General features: G+C 50.8%; 1 protein-coding gene across 2 annotated transcripts; it reads right to left on the bottom strand.

The window, feature by feature from the left end:
* Positions 1–4,534: 4,534 nt before the first annotated feature.
* LOC120682776 lies at positions 4,535–8,699 on the bottom strand. Of its 2 annotated transcripts, none has more exons than XM_039964787.1 (8): positions 8,347–8,699; positions 6,745–6,909; positions 6,544–6,606; positions 6,357–6,423; positions 6,164–6,264; positions 5,814–5,858; positions 5,225–5,686; positions 4,535–5,004 (listed from the first exon to the last, which is right to left on the bottom strand). In XM_039964787.1, exons 2-8 carry the CDS (start codon positions 6,874–6,876, stop codon positions 4,834–4,836), a joined length of 1,041 nt encoding a protein of 346 aa, XP_039820721.1. In that variant the 5' UTR covers positions 6,877–6,909; positions 8,347–8,699; the 3' UTR covers positions 4,535–4,833. The 2 variants fall into 2 exon arrangements, with proteins under 2 accessions (XP_039820721.1, XP_039820722.1); XM_039964788.1 differs by lacking the exon at positions 8,347–8,699 and adding an exon at positions 7,468–8,174.
* Between the last annotated feature and the right edge of the window lie 332 nt (positions 8,700–9,031).

Below are 9,031 nucleotides of genomic sequence, written 5' to 3'. Positions count from 1 at the left end.
GCAGCGGACGGGTCCGCCGCCACGGCCAGAATCTACCACATTGAATGCGATAGATTTTGCTGTCGCTGACGAATGGGTCCCACGACTGCGGAGTCTCCCATGCGCGCACTCGGCAATAATTACGGCGCGGTAATCAACGGGCGCGGCGCGACTGTTGCGCTGTTCCATCCATCAGCCGCCGCCCGCGCCGCTTTGTCTACCCGAGGTAGCAGCCTGAAAAGGCGCGCCCGCACCGCACCGTACGAATTGGGCCATGTCGCCCACGACTAGCGGAAGACCCACGCACACGGCTAGCGACTCCGCGCCACTTGTGAACCGTGACAGAATATTCCTTTCGGGGGTACTTCACCCTCGAGGGAATCCTATTCCGAGGCCTTACTGATCAGGGGTTCGAAGCCTGGCTCGTCGAGGGTTCGACAGGCACCACGGATCGCCAGAGTCAGGGACTGCATGGATGTGCCGTACAAGCTACCCTCGAACACGGAGTTCGAGACGTCCTATGCAGTGTTCAAGGCCAGTCGAGGGTACCTAGCAGGGGGATCCCATCGAGGGAGAGCATCGAGCCCTCGGACCCTATCGAATGGGTCCAAGCCCCGCCTAGCAAACCTCCGCGAGCGCTTTATGTGACATGTCCACGGACCACGAGCCGACCCTTATCGAACGGGGCACAGACGTCCACTTGAACTACCCGATAACAGCTCATCGAAGCAGCCATGGCTCGCGGCCCGGGCATAGGTAGCATGGTGCGCTTCACCCCTCCTCCCTGCGGAAGGGCGACGAGGGCCGTACCTAAAGTCGAGGGTTCCCTGAATGCCTTTACGTAGACCGGGGCTCGGGGGCTCCTCGCACACCGCGGCTCTGGCCGCACCCTTGAATAGGTCGACGACTGTCGATCGTGAAGTTCCGTGTGTCTAACAAAAACTCCCCCTTTTAATGCTCGCCTGCCTGATGGTCAAGCTAGATACTGGGTCGCTGTGACAGCACTGAGAATGCCGAGGGCGGCTGAAAGAGTGCCGATGCCGGCTGAAAAAGACGTTGGACGGCCACCCCAGTGAAGCAACCATGCGGAGCGACATTTATAGCCCTTGGACGAGTACAAACACTCCTCCAAGGCCTCTGGGGCTACACCCACGGGTGCGCTGACGCGCCCCCACGGAGGAAACTTCACACATTCGAGGACCAAAATCTCCTGCAGGGGTGGCACCCACCCATACACTTTCGGTCGTCCTCTCCGCGAAGGAGAAGGAGACTTCATTGCTCTTTACAAACAAAGATTACAAAGGGCTACCGGCTTAAAGCCGTCGAAAAATACAAACGCATTGCCACCTGCGTGGCAATTTTCCCTGTCTTGGGGAGGAGCAAGCGACGAAGAAGAGCACCGAGCCCCTGGCTGGCGCCACGGCCAGGCTGCTAGGGATGCGAGGAACAGCCCCCAGACCGCACGGGTCCAGCGGGATGCTCTTCTCGCAAGCTTTCTTCTAGCATCTCCTCCACCGAAGACCCTGCGGGGGGTCAAGCTGGCGGACAGCGCCCTCCGCACCGTCTCCCCGAGAGCAACCTTGTCGCTAGGGGGGACGATGCGAAGAACGGCCACTGAACCTAGCGCCAGCGCCATGGTCAGGCGTCTCCATCCCCCTTCAGGCTAGGGGACATCGCAGTAGAAGGACCCCACGGTCCCAGTGCTCTTCTGCCAGTCCCACTGAAGCTGAGGGATGGTGCGTACGCCCTCTCCGGCTTCCCCCGCCGCTCACAAGCATTCTTCTAGCACCAAAGCCTAAAAAAGCCAGGCCACCCCGTCTGGGGGGCGGTCGTGAAAGGCAAAGGAAAACATTACAAGACCTAGGCGATGCTAGAAATAGGAGCAGGGAAGTTGGAGAAGAAAGGGAACCCCACGACCCCTATTTATAGCTACGCCGGGCTCCAAGCTTCAAGCCTGTCGGAGGGCGAAGGCTTGGACCGCCCGTGATGGCGCAGCTCTCCACGAGCGAAAGATACCCTCGGTCACTGTGTCGAGACGCGATGCGACAAAATAAAGCCGGGTCCCTGGACGCTAAGCGGCACAGCATCGGCCCAGGCCGACCGCCCTCGAACGGCTCGTCGCAAGGCAACCAAGGAAAGCGGGGCCGAGACCCTGAGCGCGGGACAGCGCGACGGAAGCACCAGCTGCTGAGCAGCAGGTGCCATCGTCGCCCTGGCCCACTCAGCACGCGGATGCGTCTCATCCCCGGAACAAACCAAAAAAGGCACGTGCCTCGAAGTACTCTCCCCGCATGCGCGCTACCCCGACCGACGAGTTGTCACATCCGCTGGGCTGGCACCCAGGTGCGCCTGGCGGGTGCACAGCACCGACCTATCACGTCAAGGGGGAAAATCGCTGAAATACCCTTTGGCCGAATCCCTTGACTCGACCAAAGTCTCGGGGGCTACTGTCGGGTACCACGATTAGGGACACCCTAATCGGGGTACTAAGATCACTTTGAAAAACGCAAACACATGTTAGGAGACTGAGCCCACGAAGGCCCACGCCCTCCTTCCCATCTGGAAGAAAGGAAATGACTTAAAGAAGCCCAGCATGCGGTCCATTCGCACCCCCTCGGACCCGCGGGGCTATCTCCGCCTCTCTCGAGGGCTCCCATCAAGACCCTCGACTGCGCCCCGCATCTCCGCCTCGCTCGAGGGTAGCAAATCTCCCCTCGAGCGGGCAAAACATCTCCGCCTCGCTCGAGGGTAGCGATCCTACCCTCGAGCAAGCGACTCACCTCCGCCTCGCTCGAGGCCACCCCTCGGCGTATAGGACAAATAGCCCTGCCGCTCACTCGCCCGTCGTACGGAGTCATTGAAGGCCAACCACTCTTCCACAGCGCCCATGACAGACGGCGTCAGGCCGCCATTCCTCACAGTGGCTGTGACCGGAGTCCCGTCCGCCAACTCCGGTCACTGCTCCGCCATCCCGGACGCTGTGGCAGCACTGTGGGACCTGCGACGCGGGACGGGACGGGCTCGGCACTGCTCCCGTTATTGTTCTGCCAACTCCGGCTGACCGGGCTCCACCTCACCACACGTATGGCCCCGGACCCGCCCCCTGCTTGGGAAGGGGTCCGGCGTCGCCACGTGCCCCTCAAGGGGGGACGCTCAGCACACGCAGCCGGAGCCCCGGACCTCCCCCCTCGAGGGGTCCGGGACCTCCACGTGTCTCCCGGACCTCCTAGTGTGCACGCCAGCACTCCGTCCAGAGGGTCCGGGACCGCCGCATGCCCCGCTAGTGCACACAAGACCCTGACCTGCAGGGCCCATGGAACACCACCACGCCACGTCTGGAGGACTGTACACCCTACAACAACGACCACGCCGCCTGCTGGGGCTGGTAGGACACCGGCGCGATCTCCGCAAGACAAAGGACGATACCCAGGACGACTGCCACGCCCGACGCCATGCCCCACAGTGTACTTCCTACAGTGTTCGACCACTGCATCCCGCGATTCAGGGGAAAACGATGACTTCCACGTTCCCCTGCTCATGTATCCCGCCCCTCCTTGTAACTATAAAAGGAGGAGACAGACTTCCTTTAAGGGGGGATGGTCACCTACATTCGCGATCATCGTCACACTCTCAGCACCACTGAGCACTCACCTCAACCGACTCCTCTTCTAGCAGAGACCTGGGAGCTTCCCTCCCTCTCTCGCCTCGCTTGTACCCCTACTACAAGCACTCCGGGTGCAAGATAATACAGTGCCCTCGCACACCCTCTTGCTGGACGTACGGCCCCGCGGCTGGAACCAGGATAAACCCGTGCGTTACTGTGTTACCTCTTGCATCAGCATCTGGGACGAGGAAACACGCAGCATTTACTAGTTGGGATCCGGACCCCCGGGCCAGGACACCGATAGTAATGTATACAAAACCATTTCTCCTATAAAACAAAATACATAAACTAAAAACCTTAAAAAAAACAATCAATTTGCAAGCAAAGAACCTACTCTACGGCTCCAAAACGAATAAAACGACATAACTATTTTTTCCAAAAATGAATTCCATGCAATCAATTTTTTTTCTGATTTTATCTTAGTATCTATATTCAAATTCACACCACGACATACCGCTTTACGTACAACTATTTTTAATTTTCCGCACGGCACGCATAGCGCGCCAACCTAACTAGTTTCTATCATTATATGGGAGCTTAAAGCTTTTCAGCAGAGAGGTCTTGCGCTGCATTTTATCTATTGGATACGGACCTATTCTGTTTGAAGAATTTCAAAAGATTCCGGCTCAGGTTTCTCTGAAACTACTCCAGAATTTGTTTTGGCCATATGAATTTGATCTCAGTGTTATGGATCATTTTGAAAACCACATTTCCACACTATTTTTTGACATGAACCTCATAACGTTAGACGATTTGAATCTCTTAACAAGCTGAAAACTTGTACTAGAACATAATTTCACCAGGGCACACGGAGCACTGCTGCACTGGATCCAGATAAATAGGCAACTCACAACAGTGTACACATCCTCAGGAAGACAGGAAGACGCGCAATTTGTGAAAAATTAAATCTAATATATGATTTGACTGAATCACCATCATATATCCGGTATACAGAAAGTCACTACAGACATACAGTTGCTTTCTGCACTTAATATAACGACATTACAGATCTACAAAACATGAAAGTTTCCGACACTTGAGCAAGCTCAACTACACATTTTTTTTTCCAAATTCTTTCAATCTACTACAAAAGAATTAATGGAACTATGCTTTGCCATATGTACATTGCTGTGAATAGAAACAAAAAAATTGTCTTAAAAGTATTTCCTCCTTCCACTTTCTGGATTTGCTCACTTGAAAAAGAACTTCCATATCTCCCTGTCGGACAACTCAGTTAAGAAGTGGCCACCAAGCACACCTTCCTCTTCCATCAGAGCTCGAAGTTGCCTCGCGCCACCATTGGAACCAACCAAGTTCTTCTTTGAGGCCACGTACAAGACTCCATATGGAGGACGTAGGCACTGCAAGAATAAAATGCAAAGTCAGATACCAGAACCAAAACCCGCATACCAGATGAAAGGGGAAAAAAACACAGGTTCTGAAAATACTTTATATCAGCATTTACGGCCATGATTCATGAAAGAACCTAAGCAGCTTCAAATGTCATGCTCCATAACAATTTCAACTAGAAGCATGGGGAATAACAAATGCAGGACCTGACATGGCTAATAAGGAGCTGACCTTTGAAATAAGGGCATAGAGCTTCTTCAGAGAGTTCACAGCATAGGGGACATCAGAAATCAAAATTACATCATAACCGCCATCTGCTTGGTCAATCTCACTAGCCCTCTCCCATGCACGGCTACCAGAAAGCTTCCTAGATTGCCTGGGGCAGTAGTCATGACCAACTACACTGCTCCCATCATGACTACTGCAGCCATCCATAAAATCATCCTCAGAGAAGCTAAGGTTTGTCGGTGCTGCGGGTGCCTGCACAACTGAGAGAATTGTAGGGAGTTCATCCCACTCCCCAGCATAGAAATGCACATTGGGAGCCAACAGTTGCCTAGATGGTGTAACGGGGCTCTCTGATGGTCTGTTCTGTCTGTCCCGTGCTTGCTCAAGATTTGCAAGAACATTGGGTATTGTTCTGCACCGTATAGTTTCTGCATTTATGTCCTGAAAGTGCACTGTGGATGCACCCTGCAAGTAGAATGTAAGCAAGTCAGGCTATTGCTAGTTATGTCACAACTGAAAGAATGTAAAATCAATTCAAACAAGCATACTCTATTCTTATACTATTATCATAAGCAATGGAAATATAACGCACCTTCAAGCAGGCAAAAATGCCCGACAGACCAGATCCACATCCGAGCTGCATCAATTGTCAAAACAAAAGGATAATCAAGAAGTGGTCACAGAATCTTTTTGAACGTATCCAAGCTGAAATTCTAAGACTACTCAAGAGTACTAACTTAGCAGCTACATTAATAGATAAAAGTGAAGCTTGAAAAACCTAAGGACCTAGCACTACCATTTCGCATAAATCTAGATTACCGAACTTTACCAAACATTCTGCTTCCATGGAAGCAAAAGGAGGAATAGAAACCAAACGAGTCTGTACAGAGCACCAACTAGAAGAAATAACTACCTAAAGAAGCAAGATGTTGCAGGAGTTACCTCTAGAACCCGCTTCCCCCTGAAGCTCAACTGTCCATCACGGATCTCGTTTTTAAGAATGTTGACAAGAGTGATTGAACTCTCCCAATATTTCAGAGTTCCTGTGAAAAGAGAAATACAGTGAGTTTCTATATTATTAGAATAAATTAATATAGAAGAGAAAACCTTGCAAGCTCATTTAATAGATGGTTACCATCATATTTTGTTGATGCTACTTCAGAAGGTGAAAAGGCTATCATATCCGCTACACTAACCTTCCCCTGAAAAAACAGATATATTGAGAAATAGAAGATTATTTCCAATTGCATTAGTCTTGGAGGAATGGCCAAATAAAATGTATTTCCAACATATTAAACAGCAAATTTGTATTCACTCCTAACCTTGAAGATATCAAGACCTTGCACATCAACCTTCTCACCAGCATATTTATAAGGATGGGCACTCTGAAAAAGTTGAAAGAACATTGTTTCTGTTATTCATGGAAACAGTTTAAGAATCAACAAAACTTCTGCAGAAAACATAAGATATCTCCTTTGGGAGTAAAAGATATGAACAAATCAAGTTGGACTGATCGGGTGTACCTTTGAGGGGATAATTTCAACAGCTGGTGATGGTAGCTGCAGATCCTTCTCAGATACAATTGGCACACAACTAGTGGTCTTGCTGGGAAGCAAGCCAGGGAAACACTGAACCAGTAGAGATGGTGCCTTCATTGTGCTACCTTTTAATATCCACTGTTAACAAAGCTGAAAGGAAAAAAGAACCATGTTAAGTTTACATTGAATGAAAAATGAACACATAGCTACTATAAATGAAATCACACAAAGAATCACAATGCTACAACATGGAAACATATACTGAGGAAGCAGGCCACTCCCCTGACCCCTAATCTCCTTACATGTACTAAATCAGACGAAAATGTTATCTACATTGTTTGATACAGTGAGTTCTTGAAGTTGAACAGAACTGTTTCAGTAACAATAAAAGGTGTACAAGACAAAATTAAAAGGATTGATGAATAATTTACCATATTTTCGTATTCCACAATCTCCACGTTATGTGAAATCTAGAGTAAGGCGTAACGCAAAATAAAATTATAAAATTATACTCCTTACTCGAAACTCAAAGATGCCAAATTATTAAAACAATAACAGACAAAAGGGAAGCTCTATGTTCAGTTCTAATTCATAGTCAGACCAACTACTCTCAAGGACCACCCAAATCACTGGTACTCTGGCTGGGCACACACAACAGAATGGAACTTCCCCAATTGGGCAAGTGAATCTGACACCTTTTTTTAGTACCTTTAAAATTTAGAACTGGGAAGGCCACTGAAGCTAAGGTTGTCATTGAAAATCCACGTGGTAACTACGCAACCTCCAAATCTGCAAAAGTGGCGCTGCAAAAGTACCCGATTGCAAAAGTATTCTACCATCTTTCCCACAAATAAACGTAATCATCGTCCACACTAGGGGAAATCTGAAAAAATTACAACTTTTCACGGAAATCTGTCTCCTCCCAGAGAGTAGAGGCTCCAATGGGGACAATGCCAGAAAGAAAAGGCGTATGATTGCCCAATACAAATGGACCGCACGCACAAAATCAACAAAAACATCTACAAAGCCGCCTCTTTTTACAATTTCTTCTCGAAAACTGAAACTTCTACCAATTACGAACTAACTCTAATCATATTTTACTAAACCGTGAAACAAAAAACTGGAATCCTGCAACTGAAACTAAGCTCGCAGTTTCTCCGCATCAAAGCCAATTCTACAGGCTACGACACTCTGAAGCAACCTGAACAAACGAACAGAAACATCGCAGACCAACCAGAAAGGGGCAAAAAGGCTTCTAAAAACCCAAATCCACATACTAGTACCTTAATCCTCAGTAAGCCGCTAACTTCTCAAAGAAACCAGTCAGTATTCTTCAGATCACACCGTAGATAAACGAAAAGCACACACAGGAGTGCGAATCAAACGAAATGCCCGAAGTAGCACAGGGAAACCTCCAAGAAGAACCCTCCTTTCCCCCCTTCAAAACCTTGAACCCGGACCTGACGACCACCAGATTCTACCGCCCCCCGCGCCGCCCCGTCCAAAATCACCACGAAATTCCCCCAAAAATCGAAGCTCCAGGTAGCTGGAGGCTGGAGCCGGCGCCGAGATGGACGGAGAGATTACCTCCTCGGTCGGAGCCCGAGAGGGAAGAATCCAGCAAGGACGCGCTTCCTCTTGACACGCCCTTCCGTCTTCGAGAATCGAACGCCGGTCCGAGTTCTCCAGCGAAGATCCCCCTCTCGTCCGTCTCCTCTTCCTCAAAGGGACGCGCCTCCGTCCGTCCCCGATTCCCCGGGGGATTCCCCGGTCAGAAAGTCAAATCGCCACGCCTAGACTGGAGCGCGGTGGGCGCGGAGAGAGTGTGTGTATATATACGCCGCGGCGCGAGGGAGAAGGTGGGGGAGAAGTTTCGCCGCTTCTGTTGCCATGGCTGCTCATTACTACGCCGGCGACAAGTGTCGGGTTTTTTTTCCCGTCCACCTGCGCAATTACCGGACTGCCCCGGGGAGGTGGTGGTTGACGACTGGCTGCAGTGGAATATACCGCGCCGTGCGGGGGAGGGTGTGCGTGAATCCCGAGAGTCGCTTTCGGATGTGCGCGAGCGGCGGCTGCTCGTCGCCTTGTGTGCTTTCTACTGCTGGTGCTCGGTTGTCTGCTCCGAAATGTGGCGGGCCGGCGGCCGGTGGCTCGGGTCAGCTGTTGATTTCGTCTCAAGGAGATGGAGTCGTGGTCGTCGCCGTTCGGTCGGGACGCCGGCCAGACGGCCAAGCCGACCACCGACATGGCCCAGGATGCAGCAGCTAGCCGT

The sequence above is a fragment of the Panicum virgatum genome, chromosome 7N (genome assembly GCF_016808335.1).
Source record: "Panicum virgatum strain AP13 chromosome 7N, P.virgatum_v5, whole genome shotgun sequence".
NCBI lineage: Eukaryota > Viridiplantae > Streptophyta > Magnoliopsida > Poales > Poaceae > Panicum > Panicum virgatum.
This window is presented reverse-complemented; position numbering and strand designations above follow the sequence as displayed.

What these genes read in the sequence shown, in the direction of transcription:
- LOC120682776 (XM_039964787.1), bottom strand. Translation starts at nt 6,876, where the DNA reads ATGAAGGCACCATCTCTACTGGTTCAGTGTTTCCCTGGCTTGCTTCCC. An exon ending in AGCATCAACAAAATATGATG is followed by an intron (nt 6,265 to 6,356) that starts GTAACCATCTAT and finishes CTCTTTTCACAG; the next exon opens with GAACTCTGAAATATTGGGAG. An exon ending in GCATTTTTGCCTGCTTGAAG is followed by an intron (nt 5,687 to 5,813) that starts GTGCGTTATATT and finishes TTCTACTTGCAG; the next exon opens with GGTGCATCCACAGTGCACTT.